This window comes from Hypomesus nipponensis, chromosome 15 (genome assembly GCF_054491055.1).
Source record: "Hypomesus nipponensis isolate SF chromosome 15, ASM5449105v1, whole genome shotgun sequence".
Classification (NCBI taxonomy): domain Eukaryota; kingdom Metazoa; phylum Chordata; class Actinopteri; order Osmeriformes; family Osmeridae; genus Hypomesus; species Hypomesus nipponensis.
Window position 1 is genome coordinate 12,080,944 of NC_140375.1, and position 24,287 is coordinate 12,105,230.

The 24,287-nt window shown below is 38.5% G+C and overlaps 1 protein-coding gene across 1 annotated transcript in view; it reads left to right on the plus strand.

Moving 5' to 3' along the window:
• cntn5 (contactin 5) overlaps positions 1–24,287 on the plus strand; it is a 66,434-nt gene that overhangs the window by 14,462 nt on the left and 27,685 nt on the right. Inside the window, exons 2-7 of the mRNA XM_084674375.1 lie at positions 4,167–4,286; positions 11,369–11,578; positions 14,290–14,413; positions 14,498–14,673; positions 19,262–19,357; positions 21,814–22,017. Coding sequence (XP_084530501.1) covers positions 4,232–4,286; positions 11,369–11,578; positions 14,290–14,413; positions 14,498–14,673; positions 19,262–19,357; positions 21,814–22,017 — 865 coding nt within the window. The 5' untranslated portion in view covers positions 4,167–4,231. The remainder of the gene's footprint in view (positions 1–4,166; positions 4,287–11,368; positions 11,579–14,289; positions 14,414–14,497; positions 14,674–19,261; positions 19,358–21,813; positions 22,018–24,287) is intronic.

Genomic DNA, 24,287 nt, shown 5'->3' on the forward strand with positions numbered 1-24,287 from the left:
TCAGAGATATAAAAACAGATGAAAGATTTAAAATTACGTTCACTAGATGTTGGTACATAAGGTACAATGTTGTATTGATGATTGATTAGAGATTGTCTGATTAGTTTTCATTGCTATTGGTTTATTTTTTTGCAAACAAGTACAATGTAAGTGAGTAGTATGCAGTCAAACCTGAAATACAGTAGATGGTCAGATGTTATTAAATGGCATAATTTGTCTTGACTTGAATTCATGCTGAAGTATGTTGCTTAAAGCCAACTAAGTCAGCATTCTCCCAAGGAGATGAATGACAGGTTGTTGTTAATGGCAATAATGAACAGGGACTTAACTGACATTTTGTTTTGTTTCATATTAGACAGTATGGGAAGTTATACATTCTGCTTTCTGGTGGCAAAAAGGATAGGGCATGCATTATTTATCCAAAAGTTATCCAAAATGACATTTCTTGTGGAATCTTTTTTTTATTTCAAGTTTTGTCATTTGTTGAATTGGTAATGAAGTTCTTTATGTTATCTTGACAATAGAAGTTCTACTAAAGAACATATTTAGGACACATTATCCCAAGCGTAAGCAATTATGCTTGCCAGGAAAAATGTATTTAATTATTTTCAATAGGAATTTGTTGAAAACAGATACTGTATCGTCAGAACACTCAAAGCAATACATAGTCTCCTTTCCTCCAAGTACCTACATTTTTTTTGACCTGCTATCCTAATTTCCACAATCAATTTAACTCTGGTGCAGTGAAGAGGGCCATTAAGAACACCATGGTGTCTGTCCCTCAAGGCTTCTCATTATTCAGCATCAATATACATCATTAAAATGATTGCATTCAAATGAGGACTTGGAGTCGAAGTCTAACCTTCACTATTAAGACAAATATCAATATTGCAAGCTCAGATTACACATTGTGCATAATCAGGCCATAGGGGACTTCATTGTGGAGTGAACTTTTGCTGCTTTAGCCTGAAGTTAATACCACAGCCAGGGAATCTAAGGCCTTCAGGTAGACAGTAGAGCATGTTGTTAAAGTGTCTTCTATCTCTCAGGAAACTCTAGAAATAATACTGACACTGAACACGTTTTTTGACAGTTTTACAGACAAATTCTGTCTCACAAAAACCTTTATTTCTTATGGTTGTGTGAAGAAAAACCTTAAAATGGTCTATCCACATTTACCTCATTCATGCAAAACTCATAAAATAGAGATAGAGGTCTGGCTCTCTGATTTACTTAACATCTCTTGTCACACAAGAACATGCTAATAAGATTCATTGCCAAGGTGAAGCATGTGAATGGTGAGACTATAATCAGAATCTCAGGTTTACTGATTGCTATGAGAATTATACTTGTCATTAGGGTGTGAGCCTGCTTGTAGCACTCAGGCACAGCGTCATGCTTGGAAAATTATTTTTGGCAGTTAAAGATAAATAAGCCAGATTAGTTGTGCCTCAGACAAATAAGGTAGATTTTCTGTATCTGACTGTTCATCACACACTTTCCATACTTCCCATTGTGTTAGCCCTGTTGAAGGCTTACAGTAAAGCCCATCAGAGCTAAATGACTAGTCTGAATAACTATGTTTTTCTTATTGTAGGAGTACATGGCTGTCATAGGCACCACGGAATATTAACCAGACCTTGACAGGTGTACATTATTTGGGCATCAACTAAATAGCAAATGTGATTGAGATATTGGTGTAACCTCTGGTATAAATATGGAATTCATTTGAATAATTCATATCCTTAGTATTTAAACTAGAATAATGATCTTACACTGGTTTCATTAAACAGGTGACCATTTGTAACTTGATTCTCTTTCAATAGGTACTTCCTCCCTGGGATATTGTTCTTCTGACTTTAGATGTTCTGCTGGCCCACAGAGGTCACTGCTTTTGTCTAGTCTCATGTCTCAACCACTCAAATGTATTTTCCTTAGGGGGAGATTACTTTGGATCTAGCTTGTTTGATTAATGAACAACTCAAAGAGACTTGCTGGGTAGGGCTTATAAGAGTAATGAATGCTTAATCTTATTACGGTACATTTTTGTATGCCTCTCATTCACTCAAATATATGTAGCAGCTTTTTGGAGATTCTCAGAATACTTTGAGAAATTCCCAAAGGTATGGTGATGAATCGATAGGTCAGAGTCCATGTCTAGCCACATCAAAGACAATGTGTCTGTCACCTTCCCACCTCTTTTCAATTTTCATATTTCAGCATCAGTAGATGTAGCCTGCAAGACATCTTGTGGTGTGACCAAAGTACGCAACACTGCAGAGGCAAAGAGACACCTTGAAAATGAATACATCTCCTGCTTTACAGGCAACCATTTTAAGACACATTGTAGTAAGTGTGATCCATGTTGCTAGACTCATCGACAACACTATGAACAGAAAATATTGCCATTACAGTGTACACATTTCCTTTTTGTTCTATATTTTTGTTGACACTGCTTACTGTACTATACAAAAATGCCAATATTGTCAAGTTCAATGCTATTGTGTATCACACTGAGCTTATCACACTAGTTTAAGTTAAAGTTTACTGGGATAAGTCAATACGGTACAATACTGTAGTACACATAAAAATGAAATACAAATTTGTATACAGTAAATTACAGTAATTTCTATGAACAATGAACAAATACAGATGAAAAACTGAAATTTCCATTTTATAATTGTTATTTGCGAATTGATCCAAAGCGATTGAGAACTGCTGATTTGATTAATTATGCTGATGATAGACTGAGGAATGTGCTCATTTAAATTTAGCAAATGTCAAAGATACATGTACTTTAGCTTCACAGTGAATGCAGTAACTGGCTGCTGTTGTAATTTATATATCTTCGCCTTCAAAGTGTAATTGCCTCTGTCCGAAACTGAGATCACTGAGATCACGGCTCCACTGTCCAGCCATCTGCACAGCGTGTAGATGGCTGAGAAATGAGAGGGTTGAGGCTTGAGCTGACAGGTCTGCCAGAGTTCTACTTGATGTGGAGCAGTCAAGTGAGATGAACTTTAGACAGCCAGACTGCAGGCCCTGATTATAAAATATACACGATGGAGCCAGTTTCTGACAAATATGGTAAACACTATAGAAATATGTGTATAAATGATCTCCCTTGCTCTTCTGTGTGGACAAGGTTGGCAACATTTCTCATTTTTCGAATGTAGCACTCTCTTATTAATTCAAAATACAATTTTTTTAACTAGAATAAACATGCAATAATAGGGAATTGAATGGGCCAAATGTTGCATGGGTTAATTTCCATTAGTCTCAGAAGTGCTTTTGTCAATTTGTTTTTTATTTGTATACTTTAATTATAAAGACATGAAAGTAACTAATTATGAGAGAGACATGGTGATGCCTCCATCATCTGCCTGCAGATTATGTTTTGTTTTTTTTTACAGTTAAGAGTACAAAATGTGGCACACATGTTGTTCTGTGTCTTGACTGAATTGCACAACTACTACTAAAACTGCATCCCTCCACGCTATTGCACAAAAAAAATTGGTGGTCAAACTCAGTTGAACTGTAAATCTTTAAACACTATAGACTCTAAAAGGCTTTTAGCTCATTGTTCTAATATTGTGCGATGATGAAGGACATGAGGGGTTGTAACTGTTCAGTGCAGCGGGAGGAGGTAGGCTGGGAGGATGGGAAGAAAGAGAGTCAGTAAGGGAAAGCAGGTGGCTTTAATAATGAATGTGGCAAGACTCCTCCTGGATCTGGACATGCTCCCTCAGCCCTCATTGCTTAGAGCAGTCTGTGGCTTCACTTAAATGTATCCAGTGAAGTAAACAACGCTCATGAAGACAGACAAACACAATAATAAGATATACAATTTAGATATTGTGAAATAAATACACAGACAGACAGACCAATACATAGTTTGATACATACGTATTCATTTCACACAGCACACAAACAATGGATAGGAAGATAGATACATAGATTGCTACATAATACATAGATATATGTATAGGCCTTTACCTATGTATATATTCTAGGTAGTTGGTCTTCTCCTTGTTTCCCAAGGTGCCAGTATACTTCCAGGTTAATACATCTTTAATTGCTTCTTGGACTGTCAATCAGACCATATATGAAATGTGTATATGAGAACCAGAGGTGTCTTTCAACCAGTCTTACTTTGTTTTTCCTAGACACAGCTTTAATGAAGAAACAGACCTGCTAACAATATCACTGAAGGGGACCCTCCTGAACAAGTATGGGGTCACCATGGAAACCACTTCTCCTCCTGTCCATCATCGGTGGCCTTTCAGGTAAGAAAAGCACAATGCAGTGTTCAGAGAGCCAGGTTTATCTCCTCTCCGGTGTAGTTGACTTGGTTGCAGCACTGGTATCTACAGCTACGACAGTGATAACAAGCTTAGTCACTACCCTTATCAGATTTCGGAAAATGTTATACTCTTGTGCCATTGCTGTCTTAATCTTTCATACAGTCATATTTGCATAACTATGATCTGTCATCTTGCATACCAAGTATATTTCAAATGCCATAGCAAAGAAAAATAGTACAAAACAATATGTTAACCAGGTTGGTTGGAAAGATATCTCGACGGATATCTTGTGTATTTCAAGCATCCTCTGGGGAAAATAATTATGACATGACAGATACTGTAAGGTGACCTATTTAAACGTTTATATCAGTAATCACAAATTCTGCTCTTCAACTTCTCCAATTTCATTCTAATAGCCTTGATCAAGGTTTTTTGTTCTGTAACGCAAAAGAATGATTGCAGATCATCTGTACCTTGTCAGTGTCGGTCCAGGGTCTCAATGTCAACCCATGGGCTATAGTTTGCCAGCATCAAACACCCAAAGGGTGTGAACTAAAGAGATATTATCGTCTCCCCAGCTGGTGGTCCCTGCCTGTAGGGCTTGTCTACTGATGAATAAGTGATGGTTGTTAGTAGGAAGAGGGTTGAATATTGGATCATTTCATTTTGGATGCCTGGTGAGATTTGAAATTAAAGTGTCAATTGATATGAGAGACCTGTCCATAACTTTGCAGTTGATGTGCAAATAAGGAGAATGGTTTCTCAGTCATGAGTATAGACATGTTACAGTAACAACTGCTCATATATATTTGTCACAGGATGCATGTGAAGTAGTTTGTGACATTAAGGGCATTTACTGTATCTATTGTGTAATGAAGCAAAGGCATGCAGTAATTATATGTTGGTGAATTTGCAATATTTCAACAATGCAGGCAGGTAGATTGTGACTTATGAGATCCCTCTGAATGCGATGGTGAAAGTGCAGAAAAGCCTTTGTCCAAAGTAAATGATCATTCAAAGTAAATAAATAACAGCACCATCCAGACGAATAAACTCGTAGTGTTATTAACTTTGCATGTCTTTCACATCTGTTTGTTGTTTATACAAACATGACATGATTACTTAATTTGGTTTATGTATGGTTAGCTTTTGCCATGTACGTAACTCCAAGTGAGTAAAGGTAGGCTTAGGCTTTCAATGCTGAGGGTTAAGTTAAATATACCTTAAACAGCAGTTCTTGCACTTGGCTGGTGTTAGATGGTTGACACGTGCATTACAATACCAGCACTGGGGCTGTTCCCGACTAAGATTGTCTTTGCTCGACCAAAACCTCTACTGAACACTTCTGAAAATCGACTTATCAAAATTTGAAACGTTTTTTTTTTCTTTCCTATAAATGTCACAATGTTTTTCATCAAACCATTTTGTGTGATGTACCTCACTTTTTAAAGAAATAATATGAAATAAATGCATATACGTAATAAGGGTGATTAAAAACTAGACAAACATAAATGTACAAACATTTTCCCGATCTGACTCAATGTAGCTGCTGGACATCCCAGATTCAGCCGCTATGAAATTAGCTATTACTAATAATAAGCTTAATGTTTTGAGTCACCCGGTACTTTGATGAAATGCTTCCATACCACATATTTCTTTGCCATTTTGTCTACAGGATTAATAACACTAACTGTAGACAAAGTATGGTAGAGTTTGTAGTTAGGCTAACAGCTACAATCATGTGTATGTGCCATGTGCAAAAAACTAAACAAAACAGAGAATAACAAAAGGAAAAACAGTAACACCTTTTTTTTTTATATAATATATATTTTTTGTTGCTTTATTGTTCTTAAGTAATATAATCTATAATTTCTGGAGAACATTTCTTTAATTCAGCAATGGTGACACAAGCGGGAATCAGATCTCACACTGCCATATGGCTGCTCAACTTTAAAAAAATCTTAGCAAGAGCATATCGACCAAAAAATTGACCAGTCGACTGAGTGGGACAGCCCTAACCAGCACTGTAACATTCCTTCCATCCAACCCACTATTCTCTTTTGACTTTCTCACTTTTCATAGCCTTCATTGTTTTCTAATGAGTATCCTCAGAGACTGAATGCAAATGTATTACCTTTACAGATAATTGAACTAAATAAATGCATTACTTAAATTGAAACATTTCTCAATTGCAAGATCCGCATCTTCATTTACAGGAGGTACATTTAATTAGCGATATACTTGACTGGCAGGATTCCATCAGCATCACCAGATAAGTCAAGAATGAATTTAAAGTGTTCTTGTATGCATAATGGTGCATCTATTGTTGAACATGCGTATGTATGTCAGCTACATGATTACATTACTACATAGTAAGTCCTACTGCACACTGTAGCTTCACAGTATGAATCCATCAGGTTAAAAAGGTCATTCAGCGCTAGTCATTTCTCATTAACTAAAGAAGACATTTGCATTTGTTTCTTTACCTGATATCAGTAAAAACAAAACAGTTGCAACTCACAAGCTCTAACCATTTTCACCTGTGGATTGATATATTATACTGTATTATAATTGTTTATATGAGTGACAAAATTATAGTATTTATACAAAGTTAATGCATACTTAGCGAGGCCCACTGAACATACTCATTACACAAATTACATGTTTTAACACATTAGGGTTACCTCCAATGAAGTAACAGGCAGTTCATTATATATATATTTTTCACATGGTACATGGGGTAAACAAATATGAAGCAGGAGTTTGAACAACCCACAAATATGTTTATAATGCAAATATTTTTACACAACTCACAGACTGTCAGGCTTCCTCTGACAGGTTTTTCTAAGGGCTTTTATTCTGTTATTTCTGGTCTATTCTTGTTCTGTGGGCAATTATTGTGCCGCTAGGGTGCTGGCAAAGCTCTGATAAACACTGAAAAGAGCAAAGGATTAAGCATCCACTGTGCATGTTGAGTTGCGCATAGGCAGGTTTTCCATGTGAAACAAAGCAATACTTTTTTTTTCTTGTCAAAGCTTTTGATCAGTCAATCTAAAAGCCAGTCAGAACATAGTACTGGCAGCAAAGTACAAACACTTGACTTTCTAGAGGAACACTGTGTTACAAAGAAATGCAGGGCATTTTGCATGTAACTTTTCCACAGGAAATTTTTTTTGAATAATTGAATTATAACAATGTTGATTTATGTACTGTTTGTCATCATATATGAATATACGTTACCCCATTTGCTATCTCTTGCCCATATCTTGGGGTGACTCTGATAAAAGTAGTTTAACAGAATAAAGTAAAGTAATTTACTCACCCTGAGAATGCTGACCCTTTACAGATATTTATGCACCATTTCTCAAAGTGTTTGACTGGTTTACCAAGTTTACAAAACGGTATGAGTGGCTAGTACAGTTAATTTGTTTCTGCTGAGTCATTTTCTTTCCATTGATTTTTGATCTCAGCAATCCATTCCATGGGGCCTGGGTTGTTTGCAGCCGACAGCACTTTCTCAGCTTGTTCATAGTCAGAGGACTATGCAGGTATCCCTCTCTGCCCTCCACTACTCTATCACCTCTTGTTGGCCTGTTTTGCACTTTGATTATTTCTTGAAGAAATGCAGACACCATGTAGTTTTCAGACCCTATGTTTTTGAAAGGAACGTTTGCTTGTCTGGCCATATAATGCATAGTAGTCTATTAATCTTTCTATTACATCTTCCAGATATAATATATAATAATACCCATAGTAACAGTTTACATAAGAGTTAACAAGTTACAATTAACAAAAACATTGCTATGTAGTAGTTAATTACAGTTTAGCGGTACAAGTTATTACACATGTGAAATTTAGTACGAGTTGGTTAAGGCTTCCCAGGGTTAAGCAGATTTTAACATTGATCTTGGTTTAGTAACAACATTTTTAACAACCCTTTACAACACTCACTTACACCTTGTACCACTCCCCTTACGTTGCATTATTACACTTTTGTAATAACCTATATTGCAAACACAAAAAGTTCTCCTCTCTGGTGCCGTACTGTCATGCTGCCGTAGCGATGTTCCAATTCATTACTATCACTTAACTAAAAACAATATCCTAAGTTAATGCCATTAAATTGTCATTCAATTCAATTTATTCTGTGATTTTCATGAGCAAAGGGCAAGCGGAGGCATGTGCATGACAGTGACAACCCGAGCAGGAAACTTAGATTGATGGTGGAGACCAAGTGTCTGGAAGTATTTGATGCAGTTGTGTAGTGTGTTTTGAAATGGCAGGCTTACATTTTGCCCTCAAAAGCAGATTTTACATAGTTAGTGCCCATGATCAATGCCACCACAGTAGAAATATTGAATAAATAGTACACAACATTTTTGTGTAGTGTTTAGTGTAAACTCAGAAGCCACAGTGAGCGTCTTCATTTTTCACAGTGGGGAAAGGAACTGCTGGACTGTTTAACTGCTCTTGATGAGAACTTTATTTTGAGTATTGCACAATTTAAAGTTTGTGATTGCAATTCATCTTGAGCCTCAAATAACTCAAAAGTGTTTCAATAGTGAATGTGGGTTGGATGGAATATAGATATGTAGTTCAGCATAAGTGATGCATGAAATCATTTTTACCAAGGGCAAAGGAGTCGCGTACCAGAATATAGTCCTCTATGTAAGCATTTGTTTGGAGAAGATTCGGTATTTGTATGCAGTGCACAAATACAAAGCATATCATAAGAAAATGACATTATTAATGAGACATATCCAGTATGACGTTTAGAAAGAAAAAAAAAAAGATACAAAACAAGTTTATTGTTGCTTACTGGATTATGTTGATTTGCTCATCTAAATATTAACAGTTGATACTGTACAGAAACTTATATTTGGGCGGTGGCAGTGATTTATAATTGGCCAGCAATTATAAGCAAAGACTGTGAGCCTCATATGCCTTCACATGTTCACAGTCCTCAAATTCACCTTCTGAATGAGTAAGAACATCAGTATTGTCAGATATATTCTTAGTCTTACGGTATCAGTGTTTCATTTGAAAGGTTGAAGCTAGACTCATTTTGAGCACATCAATTCCCCCCTGTGCACCAAGGATCAGGGAAAAGACTGGGTTTAGTAAGATGTCAGAAACGATGGGAGGGGGGAGTGGCAAATGATATATGGATTGGTCTATCTGTAATGATATTCCACTGAATAAATGTTCTCAAGCATAATCAGCTTCTGTCAATATAATCTCCCTCTGAAGGTCTTCATTAATCTTACAGGCTATGGCTAATCATGTCCGTCTACTTGAGCCTCGATGAACGCCTCACCTACTTATGTTATTCTAATTAATTTTCCACACTAAGGTCCAGAGGCTGCAGATGAGGGAAGTTTCATTGTCTTAGCTCTATTCGTCATTTCCTCAGCTCCCCTGTATCAGCTGCACATTACTTGCATTTTTGTATGGCATTGTGTTTTTGTCTGGTACAGTATCTACTGTTGTTTGTCACATCTAATTTAGTAGAGTGATTCAGATCCATGAAAAAGTGACCACATTACTGATATTTCACAGTGTTTTCACAGCCGTATTTGTCTGTTTGGAATTCCTGGCAGACTGGCTCCACAGTGAATCTAACACATTCCCCCTCCCCCCCGCATAGTGCTAATTACTATCCCCAGGTATCAAGACATACCTGGATTATTGGCTGTGAAGGAAAACATCCATGACAATGCGGTGCAATGTCATTGTAAGGGGCCTTCAGAAAAAACTTTTGTTAACGTGAGGTTAGGGCTTAAAATGATCACTTTTGACATCACCCCCACTATCCTCTGTAATACGGCATTGGACGGTTTTCAGCCACAGTGAGTGCTTTCTTTTTCTATCTTCCAAAAGATAAGGATCAAAGGGATCTGCAAGGGTCATTGCCTTTATCAGATGAAGGTGACAGTTGACAAGAGCCTGCGCTTGCCGGTTCCACCAGTCAAACAGACAAAAGAGTGTCCTCATAATAGGCTGCATTTGTCAGAAGTTATCCCCGTGTGAACTTTAAATGTGAAGAACCAGATATAGTCATACGGTTGTGTTGATCTTTTGTTCATTTTCTCTTTCCATGCACCAATAAAATTAACTGTTTTTAGCACAGTATGGCTTTGTTATGACATTGGTATGATGAAGTACAGACAACCGAAATGATAAAGAAAAAAAGAGAAAGAGAAAAAAAACTCCTATATTGACAGTTTCTCATTTAACTTTCTCATTTAACTTTTCTGGCATAAAAATAACTCACTGAAGGCCAATTAAGTCTTAATGCAATTATGAAGTATAGTAGTTGTCTACTTTACATTTGAAGATAGTAGAATGTTTTGCAGCAGAGAACTCCCCTAAGGCTTGGGATTATTCTGTTTGACTCTTTCAAAGCATTTGATTACATGGAGGGAAACAAACACCCAGAAGCTTTCATCATAGACTCTTATCAGCCTTAAAGTCTTTTCTCTAGTAGCAATATTTATTTGCAGACATTCTTCTGTCAACAATACTTTTTGCCTTATTTCCCTTTACATGTTTTTAATTCACAGTCTTTGTTTCACTATGTGTCTGCGCTGACCTTCTCCGGGAAACAGTATAATCAAAGACAATATCATAAAAGAATCAAAACAACCAATTCAAGGTTTGCGAGGCAATCGTTCTGTGCAGCTCATGTGAAGTGGGCGCTATGCGAGGAAGGTGTGGTGAGAATCATATGCTGTGACAGTCCAGTCATGCTGGATCTTACACGTTCAAGAATCAATTATGAACCTCTTAGGTTCACTATTTCACTTTAAAGAAAGTTGTCCATCTTCTGTTATTTTACTGAGTTGTTTTTGTTATTGTTGTTATATTGCATATGGCATTGATGTATGTGAAGTCACCATGAAGCTGAATGGGAAAAGGAAAAACGAGCTCCTGGGAGAAGAAAATATATATGGGCTAGAGATATAAAGGGAAGGATTTTCCTCATAAATCTCATCTGTCTGTCTAGCTTTTTATCTGTCTCTCGGTCTGTCTGTCTGTCTGTTTGTCCTTCTGTTATATTGTAGACTTTGCCAAAGCCGTTGCGGGAAGGCCTGTATCTTATGCGGCATTGTTGAGGATGAAACCGGACAGCTCTTCCTCATTGCTCAATTCACGGACCAGACCTCGACACGACCGTAGCAGAGGGCCGTTGTCTCCTGACTGGCCGTCTTTCCCCAGTCACCACCTGTCAGCCCTAAGTCTGCTCAGCTCTCAGGAGGACTACAGGAGTGAAGGTAAGCATCCGATCTGGGGCGCCGTGGTCAGTCATCTCTGCCTGGCCTTCAGACGAGACACTGGCTGCTTGGTTAGTTCTGAAAATGAATCTCACCTATCCATCATCACTGTGTACAGTCCAGAGTGACCTGGGCCATGCCCTCTGTGAAATTGAAGAAGGATCCTGGCTGCATCGGCCCCTCCCCCGGCTCTTGTCCCCATCAGAACTGTAGATAGATACAATTGTCAGAAAAGGATGGATTAATTTCAGGATGGGGAGACCGTGGCTGCTCTGTAGATGTGGAATCATTAATTAATTGGTTAGATTGGGCCCTAATGCAACAATGAGTCCAAAGATGTCATGACATTTATTTTATTGGCTGCAAGGATATCCTTGACATTATCATCATTAATGTCTTGACATGTAGACTCTCAAATCTGTTAGACTCGGGGAAGGAAAAAAGGTCAGGCATTTTATATATTTAAACTATACTACAGTGTCCTCTCTGAGGACTCAAGCATCTTTTTTCATGTAAGTGCTCTGAGCCAGGTTATTCATGGACAGCTGCCTTCCTACTCTTTATTTACCTTAAAACAGGTCAAAAGCTCAGAGCTGGAACTTAGGGGACCATGGCTGCTTTTAGTAGTGCTGCTAATGCTATGAGTTAATAGGCAGTAAGTAAGTTGGAGAGCACTCTAAAGCCCAGACCAAGTCTACAGTGTTATTGTGCATACTCCATAGAAGAAACATTTGCATCCATCTCAGTCTGCATGAATATATGGATACTGTATACTAGTAGCTGTGGCATTATATCCATGTCAACAGAATCAATACTGCCTTCAAGATAAGGCTGTATACACAGCCAATGTTTACATTTGAAAGTGTGCATGATTCTTTGAGCTTGCAGATCCAGGAAATGCCTCACGCCATTTTTTCCCCTCCATGAATGTGTCCCTTATTATCAGTACGTGTGTCATCTTGGACCTGAAAGCCTTAACAGTTATATTCTGCTATTGATTACCTTCACTTTTACCGTTCTCTCTTCAATGTCATTGTGGTTGCAGATAAATCTTTCATGGAACTATCGGATTTCATATTTTACCTCCCTGAAGTCAGGGTGGTTACAGAAGTACAAGCACATCTGCCCGATGTGTCACTGGAAAATAGTGCAGACATATTTCTGTCTGTTATTTATTTGTTTGAGCAGTGGATGTTTGATTATGTCTACTAACCTTGGAGTGAAACCCACTTATACAGATCATCTTCTCTATCACCCAATCGCTTTGTTGTATTTTAAAAGATTTTGTGTGAGACAGCTTAGTCTTCATTCAGTGTGTTCTGTCTACATCTGATTCATGTATAGTCCTACTGAGCCATTATTTTCCCCATGGAGTTCTTTTTTGATGCCAAGAGGCTGTTGAGATTACAAGAAAAAAGCTCCTTTGTCATCAGATCATTCTTAAATGGAAGCAAATAAGTGCAGCAGGCTATTGGAAGATCCAGATTTATGCCAGGACGTGTGTTTCATAACAATGGTCAGTTGTGTAACCTCTCAGAACAGATGAGTATCTTCAAAGTAGGCAACACTCTTTAACAAAATAAATCAAGTAATTTAGTTTAGATGAGATGTATGCAATAGATTAGGGATACACAAGCAGATGAATATGGCATTTCGAATGTATTCAACATTTGCCTCAAGAGACCTGCTTTTCTTTCTCTATGAGAAGTTTTAACCTTTAGTAAAGATGTGGAAAGTAGGCTGGAAAGTAGCTGAAGACCACATCAAAGTGTGAATTGCTCACAAAGGGACTGGCAGGAACCGTGGACGAGAGAGGCAGCAAACCAGTAAGCATATGGACATTGTAGGAGTGCTATTTCAAAAATAGAGCTCTTTCATCTCGGAGGGCAAGTTTTGCCATGAATCAGTCAGTGGCATCTTGTTTTACACTCGAAAGGAAGATAAGCACATGGCTCCTGCATGTAGACTTACTTTGTTTAGCATGGATTAGCTGCTAATTGTTTTGAAGTTTGCTTCAGTGCAACAATTAGCACCGTGAACCACAGTGCCCTCCAGTTTAGACTTTGATTAGAACAGAGAAATATGAAAGTACTAATTGGCATTCTTCATCAAGACATATGTTTTGCTGTTTTGTTTATACTGTAAACCTATCTCTCATACTCATATAATTAAACCTTTACTTCACCCCTGTCTATAAATTAGACGATTAGAAGACCTTAAAATAGATTGGATATTTTCAATGAAAGGCAATGCATGCTCAGGTCTGGATGTTGTCCTTCAAAACAACTGTATTCATTGTAGTGTAAATATCTACAGTACCACTATCCCAAGAGCAGCCTGTAGCTTTAAAGCAGTATTGTATCAGTTATGCAACAGCAGTTCCGCATGCTGATGAGGGCCCACTGCGTACTCATTATTTTCAGAAGGGTATACATCCATAAAAACACAGAAATTGTTTAGTTCAGTCATAGACAAAGTAAAGTACAGTTAATTGTGTTTGAACACAAAGCAAAGTAACTACTAAATGAAGAATTTTTGTAAAAATTACATTTTAAACCCACATGGCCTGTCAAATGGAGTCAGTGAAGGAGAATGCTCACTCTTCACTATGTACTGTAGGCTGGATGTCATTGTGCGAGCATTTTCACCTTTGGCTATTGGACAAAAAGGTGACGAATTCCCTGAATTCCCTCCATGTGTTCTGACTTAAGAGAATGAAGAGTTTGGACCAGTATTCATCCAGGAGCCCGAAGATGGCATCTTTGCGTTGGACTCAGAAGAGAGGAAGGTGATGATGAACTGTGAAGCACGAGGCAATCCTCCACCTACCTACAGGTACTGTATGCCCATGCTCTGTCCTCGTTCCCAGTGTTGTCTATCTCCTGTATTAACCCATCTTTGCTCTCGTTGTGTTGGAAGTTGGCTCATCAATGGGACAGAGGTGGATGTTGAATCAGACTATCGCTACACCTTTATCGACGGAAACTTGATCATAACCAATGCAAGTGAAGTCACGGATTACGGGAGATACCAGTGCAAGGCAGATAATAGCTATGGAACAATCCTGAGCCGAGACGCCCTCTTGCAGTTTGCTTGTAAGTTGCTTTATTCAATTTTTTTACATCCCATAGATTTGTAAATTCAAACAAGTACACTGGCACATATAGTGATATTTCTGAAGATTTACTAATTATATAAAATATTGTGCCAATGGCATGTAAAAAAATAGGTTAGTTATTCGGATAATTTCCATAAGATGTACATTTTTAGCTTCAAGCCCTGTGTCTTTTTGACTAAACTAGACCTGCTTAGTTCCAGGGGTAAATAAACACCATGTTACACCACCTTTTGCTTGCGCATTTGGCTCCACTGGTTCCATCTACCCCTGATTGTCCTATTAGCTGGGAAAGTGCCCTCAACTCTCTGCCTCAGTGCTGAATGAAACCAAAAAGCACATTTCTTCCCCTAGTAATCCCCTGGCCAAACTCCAAACCATCATCACAAGCCAAGGAAGCATAGAAGAAGAGGCCAGGGGCACAGTGCTTGGTGGAAAACACATTGTTGGTTTTGCTCACAGTTTCCTCAGGAGCAATGACCATAATAGCCTTATTGGCATGCCCACAGGGAGCTTATGCTTCAGTATGCTCTGTCGGTGGACTGTTTCTAGGAAATACATTATGTTATGTTTATTTCTTTATTTTATGGGGACTTATACTTTGCTTCTGGAGGTAAAAGTGAAGGTGTAAATGATGAATTACTCCATTGAAAGGAAAAGGCAAAGCAAGGTTTTTTGCTTCACTTTCTACCCCCAAAAAAGGTTTGTTGGCTTGGCTTGTGTACTGGAGGTTTTTGTTTGCATTGCATACCCAGTGAAGACTTGCCAATGTGTTGCAGCTACAGTAACCTATCACTAGGATTAACTCCAAAGTTGTTCTCAGTGTGATTGCATGGACAGGGCATGTTGCTGTTTGTTGTTATTTATAGTGCATCTCGATACCATGCACAATCCAACACATCTAAAATATCGACTTCAAAGTTATTTTCTGTTTTTCCATACATACCCTGTTGCTAGTGTGGTTGAAGGTGGTAAGCTGCTGCAGATGGTGACTCAAATAGTTTTCTCTTATTTCAAACCAATTATTATAAAAATTGTTAGCATGTTCTCAAGACTTATGATTCAGACACTGTTTGGTTATTGCTCTCAAAAGCCTCTCAACAGCTTTCTGACCTTGTCACCGTCCAGATTGTGTAGTTAGAATACACTCTGTTAAAATAGCTCCCTCTGCAAACACTGAGATATGCTACATGCTCATTCTAGTAGAGTCTACCTTGAGAATGGGGGGCTGTGTGCAGCCTTGACAGGACCCACTGAGAGATCAATAGATGCAACTGCCTGCTGAGCCTGGCTAGGTCAACAACAGCGAACCCAGAGTGTATGTGTGTGTGTGTGTGTGTGTGTGTGTGTAAAACATGTACAGATTCTTCATAACTCGTATGCACATAAACACGTCCAAACGTATATAAAAAGGTGTAACCAACAGTACAGTATCTCCGCCTGGCCCTACAGTAAAATGACATAAGCCATAAAGAGACAGACAAGTAGAAAGAAAAGTGCCCTGCACCAAACATTTGGATGCAGAGCCTCACTTCTCTCACTCAGCATAACAAATGGGCATCATTAATCACTCCGCTTGAAACTCACTTTTTTTCTTCATAATGGCATGGCACAGTTTCATGCATTGAATGGCCTTCTTCACCACCCAGAGTATAAAGTCGCTATTATAAATCTCGCCTACATCAGTAATGTTTTATGGATTGTGAGATGGTGTTCAAACTTTGCAGCTGTTTCAGGTCCTTGGAAGATGTTTCACTGAGTAGGGAGGTTATGTTTTCTAGTGTCTCCTTATCTTTTTTCCTCTCTAAAGCATTACCTTGGGCACCCCTGAATAGTGGTACTCTGCGTCCAGTGCATGCATTTTGAGCCAAGCACTGTCTGGGAACAGGAGAGGAGGGAGCGTCAACCTTTCTTTAGTGCATCAAGAACACAGCAGCCAAGGGTTTCAATATTCTACTCAACGGCCCTGTACTCTGCCTCGAAACCTGTCCCAGTAGCACCTCTTTTCTCTCTTTGTTTTGAAATTCTGAGCTGCTGAACTCACACTTGGGCTATTTTTCAGTCCTGTCTTTGAAGGCAGCAGGCAGTGAGGGGAAAGCCTCTGATCTTCCTCCCCAGTGGGATCCTCTCTAGTCCCTGCAGACACGAGGGTGGGGGAGACTCGGGTATCAAGCCATACTGAGATCTTCGGTAGAAGTGAGTCAGGGTTGTCTCATTCACGTGTGACATTGAAAATATTGTTCTAAAATAGACCAGATGTATTAGGTGAAACACAGAGTTGGAGATTCAGTGAATGTTTGACTTTTGTGGGAAATAAGTAATATAACTGAGCACTGTCCCATTTTATGTAATTATGAAAATATTTGATTAAGTAAATACATTCAATCTATACATCAGTATGTTTTAATTATATCCAACATTAACAAGACTTATAGCAAACAATATGAAGACTTGTTACAAAATTGCAATGTTTGATTTTGTCACACTACCCCAGCCAGGTGTAAATTTGCCATAGTAGTTATACAAAACTTATAAAAGAGTGGTAGATAAGTTTACAAATTAACAAATCTTAATGTTTGAGTCGTACCATATGCCATTGGTGACATATTGAAGACATATTGATTGACTTAAATAACGTATCACTTTACAAAGGGAATAAGTCAAGAGAACTTGAGAGTGCTTTGGAAATCCAGCATCTGTTTTACTTATTCTCATAAGCTTTCTCATGACACTTCCTGTGGAAATCATATAATATCAATATCATCAATAATGACTTTTACATCTCTGTAAATTTGATTAAATTTTTACTGGTCTCACCTGCCATTGATATTCATAGCCAGCCCTAAAAACCGAAGCCTTAGCTATTTGGTTTCCTCATCTTGAGTGAAATTTAAATTATTTATTTTCCTCAGTTTTCCCTCTGGAGAAGAAAAAGGAAATCCATTCGCTCATTTTGTCTACAGGAGTAGAAATTAATTAGCTATATTTGGAATGTCATCTTTAAATGGAGTACTGAGCACCAAAAAGGGACAGATATGGAGACCACAGAAGGACTATGGACATAAACAGATGAATCGATAGTTGACATGGTGACAGGGCTCTTCAGGATCTCTGCACAGCTTTACTTCAATGCAGCTTGTTAGTGCAGATATATCATGTACTCAAGATTATTTTTCCCTCCAATACACCCGGACATATCGTGCCCCAAAGCGTAATGCATGAGTCATTTGTATTTCCACCTAAACTCTTCTGCAGTTTGCAACATTGTCTTATCTTCTCAAATGCCTTTTTATTTTGTGTTTTTCTTCCTTTGAAATCCCCAGTTTTTTGTGAGGTGGCCATGTGGATCACCCCATGAAAGAGGGTCAATAGGCTGGCCAAATTGTCACTCCAGTCTTGCGGGGGATGGAATCCCTTATTCCTCGTCATTGTAAATACAGCCAGGCTATTCATTTACCCGGCAGATACATACAATCTTAGAACTCTGCTGAGCCATTCTGTAAATGGGATCCAATGTTTTTTCAAAAATCAAGCCATTCAAAGCAAGACACACTCTGTGGTGTTTTATGAAAATCATGAACAGGGGATGTCACTGTATAGTATAATCAATTTCAAATGGTGCTTATTTGATCTACTTTGCACCTTTAATCAGCTGGACTTCCAATATTAGCCTGTATACATTTTCTTGCCCCATCTTTGCAAATAAATGTTGCCATTTATTAAATAAATAAATAAACTGACTGCATGCTACTTTGAGAAAGAGACTGAAAGAAAAGAAGGGAGAGACAGAGGAAGACATGCAGAAAATGGGGGTCAGATGGCTGAACAGTTAGGGAGTTGGGCTATTAATCAGAAGGTTGTTGGTTCGATTCTCGGCCGTGCCAAATGACAATTGGGCAAGGCACTTCACCCTATTTGCCTCGGGGAGAATGTCCTTGTGCTTGTACTGTAAGTCGCTCTGGAAAAGAGCGTCTGCTAAATGTAAATGGCCCGTGCCAGATTCAAACACAGTCTTCTGCGTTAAGTTCTTAGCCTTAGGGGTACACTCTTACCAAGGAGACACCCAAACACCCTTGCACACCCGAACATTACTTTTTGATATAAATACTGAATCATAATGTTTGTTCAATGCATCTGAAATTGAGAAGAAACTAAGGTTTTTATAGTTGCTATGAGCCATAATTATCAAATTATAACTGTATAATGGTAAACATTCTGCTCTGAGTGATGGAATTAAAGAGGTAGGGACTCACAGTCCTGCCTTAGGTCAGCAGACAGCCAGGCTGAACTTTTCATTAGCTTGAATAGCTTGCTTTTGAAGTGCTTTGAGGCAGATGCAAAGCATTCACCTGCATTGCCGTATAAGCAATAGGCTGTTTCCCAGTGGTGAAGTAAAGCTATACTGTGTAAAAAATCTTTAAAATTCTCACAGATGGTTCTTCCAAATACATTTACACCAGAAAATGTTTTGCTACTCTCTGGCATATTAGTACTGGATGAAGGTCCAAGTGTTTGTAAACATAATCTGTTTTGAGTTTTTACACAGTGCTTCTTTGTTTCTGTTGCAGATCTGGGTGCCTTCAGTGGGAGAACACGAGGAGACGTCTCTGTGCGCGAAGGACAGGGCGTAGTGCTGATGTGCACTCCTCCCGCCCACTCACCAGGTAGGAAGTTCTCACCCCCATCCCAGGTGTGGCTCTCAGGTTTATTGACGGACGCATTATTCAAGCTGCCATTCAGACGTGACATTAGAGGAGGGAATGGTAGCAGGGATGAGGGTTATAGTACTATAGTGTTATGGCATACTGTACAGTACTTTGCCATTAAAACAAATTGCACTGTTAACCATACATTGTATCAAAAAAAATGCCATAATTTTTCTATCCAGCCAGTACAGTATATGGTCAACTGATACTGTTTTGATGCAGCCTTCAGTGTCCTATTTTTTTCTTAGCTTTTTGCTCATCATCCACCTCGAAGATGATCCACTTCCAGCAGACACAGGGTCTCAGAGTTCAAATTTACTGGATCATTAGAAATGAAAAGAAATCCAGAATAGGCAATTATAACACACACGCCACACAGCATGTGGGACATTTAATGGCAAATCTCACATCGCAGTTGTCCTCTAATGTAAGCTCCTGTGTGAGCCCTCTTTTGTAGCCATGAATCATCCACGTTTTCTCTTTGGATCAGCTCTGCTCCACCACTGGAGTTTCCCCAAGGGACTTTCTGCCAAGTGCTCTTCAGCTGCACAACCATTTCCTGGATGCCATATTGCATGTCATGGTAACATGTAGAAATCAGAGACTGCACAGCTGGTGGAGAGTGGAGATTGAATTTTCGAATCACATTCACCATAAGCTATTCCCAGTTTAATAAATCAAAGTCTAGGGCAAATTATTCACAAACATGTATGCATTTCTTCCTTGGGCAGGTGTTCTCATTTTGACCCATTGATCAGGGTTGACCCAATAGTAAAAAAGTGCCTGGAACATATGACATTTTTTCAAATCTAGTCATGTTGGTGGTGTTCCACTGGAATGCCTATATGTTTAATTGACATAAAACTAAACACCCTTCGAATCATGAACATTTGAAATGGACCAAAATAAAAATAAAAGCTAATAAGTTGAAATAATGTATATGTTGCATAGTGTACATTCATGTTCAAACTTCCATGCGAAGGTCAAGAAGGAACAAAACAAGTCCTGTCAAATGCTTCCTTTTTGGTTAAGTGTATTGTATGCAGTCCAATAGAGGTGATGCAGTTGTGATTTAGTTATAAATTGCATCAATTAAATGTTTAGAGCCTTGTTTAATGAGCTATTAGATGAATGTGAGTAGAAAATCGAAATTAATATTCTGGGAACATAAAACAATCTTTAGGTTAATGTATTTCATTCTGTTGTTGGAGAATTTAACTACATTATTATGGAGGAAGCATTGTAAAATTAGAATGGTCATATAATTGAAAATAATTTGGAATCGCTGAGATGTGAACAGGTTATTATTTTCAATTTTATGGCTTTGCTCTGTATGAGAAGGTTTTTGTGTTGATGCTTTATGAAGTTACTATGACCTCTGAATCCAAATGTATAGATCACTCTTGGCTCTGCTACGTAGTATTAATCAGTCTCATGTTCAAATGATCTTCAACTTTTAGGGTTAATGTAAAGTAGTTGAATCAACAAAAATAATTTATGTAAGTACAACATAAAATTAGGACTTTACCAAAAAATTAGACTCCACCAATTGTATATGCAATTTAACTCTTTAACTAAGTGTAAATATATCAATGTTAACATCTACGAGTCTCTTCAGTGATTAGTCAGCTATACAATCTGAGATGTGCAAATTACAAAAATAGAACGATAGATCAATGGATGAAATGCATGCATTAATCACATTGTTTGTTAATTGTTGACATCTATTCTATTCAAGATCTACCCTATGATGGATGAAACTGTTTTGAATGATATTGGTATTAATCAAACACCAAGCTATCAAACTATTTTGTCCTTATAAGACTGATGTTTGTTTAGTATAACATGTACAATTTGGTTCTGCTGCAACAGAAAATGTTGTTCCAAAGCAGCAGGGGATCTTTCTACTTTCTGTCGTTTGATTTGAAACCCAGCATGACTTCACAGACAACGTCTAATTTATATGCACATCTGTGCCGCAAAGTCTGCCATGGAGAGATAGGTTATATCCCTATGTGTTTGTCTTGAATACAATTATATGTTAACTTACATGTTAATAGCCATATAACTCAGATGTTACGAGTCAGATAATATTTCAATCACAAAAGTCAGATATTTGTATCAATTTTCCATGTAAAATCATATTTTTCAGACATGGTTCAATATGCTGTTCATACCTATAGAAGTAAGACATTGTAGTTGGAGAAAAAAACCCTATAGATGTGCTGTTATGGGTTTACTTGTGTCCTGTGACTGTGAATTCATAAGCAATGGACTTAATTTGAGCTCCCAAGGTGACTGCTCTCGCCCTCTAACAGATGAACGCTGCTCCATATGAATAAGAAACAGGGTCCTTGGGGACCTAGTGTGATGTGCATTAGTCTCATCTGTATGCTCTCTCCCTGTTCGTCCAGAGATAATATACAGCTGGGTGTTCAATGAGTTTCCCTCGTTCGTGGCCGAGGACAGCCGGCGCTTCATCTCCCAGGAAACCGGCAACCTGTACATCTCCAAGGTGCAGCCCTCAGACGTGGGCAGCTACATCTGTCTGGTGAAGAACACGGTGACCAACGCACGGGTCCTGAGCCCACCGACACCGCTGATACTGAAAACAGATGGTGAGGTTCCCACCCGGCACCTCCCTAACCTTTTAGCACTGCTCTAGTGACAGGCCACGAGTAGGCATCAACCACAACCACAACCCTCCAACAAAACTTTTCCAATCCAGTTCGGAGAGGTTTGTCTATTTTACTATCCAGTCCCAAGTACAATGGCAGAGAATAGCAACATCTTTTGCACATTAGGCAGCACGCATGCCACAAGTGGTGTAGTGTTTAATACGTTTACATTCATGTATTTAGCCGTAAGAGCATATTTTTCCTGCATTTGTAGAGGGCTTTGGTAGGGAAAGTGTCATGAATTCTAAACGCTGTCTAAATAGATAGTGTGCAAAGCTTTATTATTACTGTGGAGTGCTTTCTCCACTGACAATGTGCTTTGGTGAAACTGCCCATCAGGGAAATCAGTTTCCTGGCATAAAATTAACTGAATCAATGGTCCTCAATGTGGATGGGATTTCACTGTTTTATACTGGCCTCCCAGGAGCTGTGCTAGGGAGCTGTTGGATTCAGGTACATCGTTCACCCATAGCCTTTTCACATCTGACTACACAGGAGTGTCCATCACCCTGCACAGGTGCTTGTCATTGTCAAGGTTTCAGATGGCAATTGAGAATGCCTCCCCAGTGCAGTTGTGAAAGGACTTTTATGCCCATGGAAATGTTGTTGACGTGGATTTTGCAGCACATATTTGCCTATCCAGAGCAACGTCCCCTCCAGCAAGCTAATGTTTTCCTTTCAATTTCCATAGCCATGTTTTGCGAAACACTCTTTAGAGACAGACATAGCGTTAAGCATTTTACCTCTGCAAATAAGATTGTTCCTCTCATTAATAAAGATAGGAAATGAGAAGATGTTCACGACTTGATGATACCATAAACATATCGACAGAGCAGTTGTTTTCTCACCACAGGTGGTGGAGAACAATTTACTTTGTTGTACCCAGAAGTTTCACTTTATTTTGGTTTTGATGTTGTTTTGGGCTTTGGGAAATCTTAGTAGGTTGAAGGAGGGTTCTGTCACCTGGAACATAAGTGTGGCCAATTCAAATCTCCACTCAGCCGTGAACTCATTACAACACACGTTTTCTTGGCAGGCGTGGTTTTGGAATTCTCACAGATAGCAGCCGTATGTATTGCGGATGTGGGTCTAAAAGGCTGTAAATGACATTGGCACACCTCACAAGAAAATCCCCAGAGCTCACAAGCTGTGTGCTTCCTCATTGCTGTATTTCAACCAATCAGAAGCCACTTTATGTGTCCCTCTGAAAGTAATGGATAATTAGAAACTAGGTAGTTCATGCTGGATCTGTATGCGGCTCCCCCCTGTCCTGCTCCTGCTCTGACTCTCTTAATCAAAGCTACCTCTGTGCTTCTGGGCTCCATGAGACCCTACGCTAAATCATGGATCTTCACTGAACTACAGTCTACAGGAACATCTAAGGATTATAGCACCTATAGGGTCCTGGATGGATTACCTCCTTTGTGGAAGACATATTAACATAATGATAGTCAGTAGATAATGTAGTTATTTGTAGACTAGTTTAAAACACAAAGCCTTAATTGGCTTTATATTTACAGAAAAATATAATATTGATGTATCATAACTGCAGGTTAAAATGCTATTTACTACACAATGCTGTATGTACACTATGTCACATATACAGTACACCCATCAGTTGACCTAGCATGTGATTAATGACTGTCCGAAAAAGCAAAAGTGCTTCAGCCAAACAAGGTTTGATCCCCCTTCTCGCAACCTTTGCGACAATGTCACACTGTGGTTTCATATTAATGGAATATTGAGGCACTATTTTGTGCCCAGAGGGGAACATTTTGTGTCAATCTTCAAAATATACAAAGTTGGTATCTGATGGAAGGGCTTTATGTATTAACCTCTGTAAAAAAAAAAAACACAAATACAGTGTTAGTACATTGGGCATATTTCATTTAGTTTAAAACTCAACATTGTCATCAATGTGTTTGACAAGGATCTGATCTCACCCTTAGCTGAAAAGGGCAGGTATGTCTAGTAAGGTTGATTTTCTTTGACTTGACGTTTTATGTGTCTTGTTTTCCATCACATAGGAATTGCTCAAACAATATGTCACGGTGTAATTTAGTCTGAACATGGCAGAAAACACAAAAAAAGTTTTTTTTGATGTAGTAAATACATGGAATTGGAAAATAAAATTGGCTGCCCGACCACAAATGTAGGTTGGTCATGTTTTAGCACAAAAATCCTAGACAGTCAAATTATATACAACATAT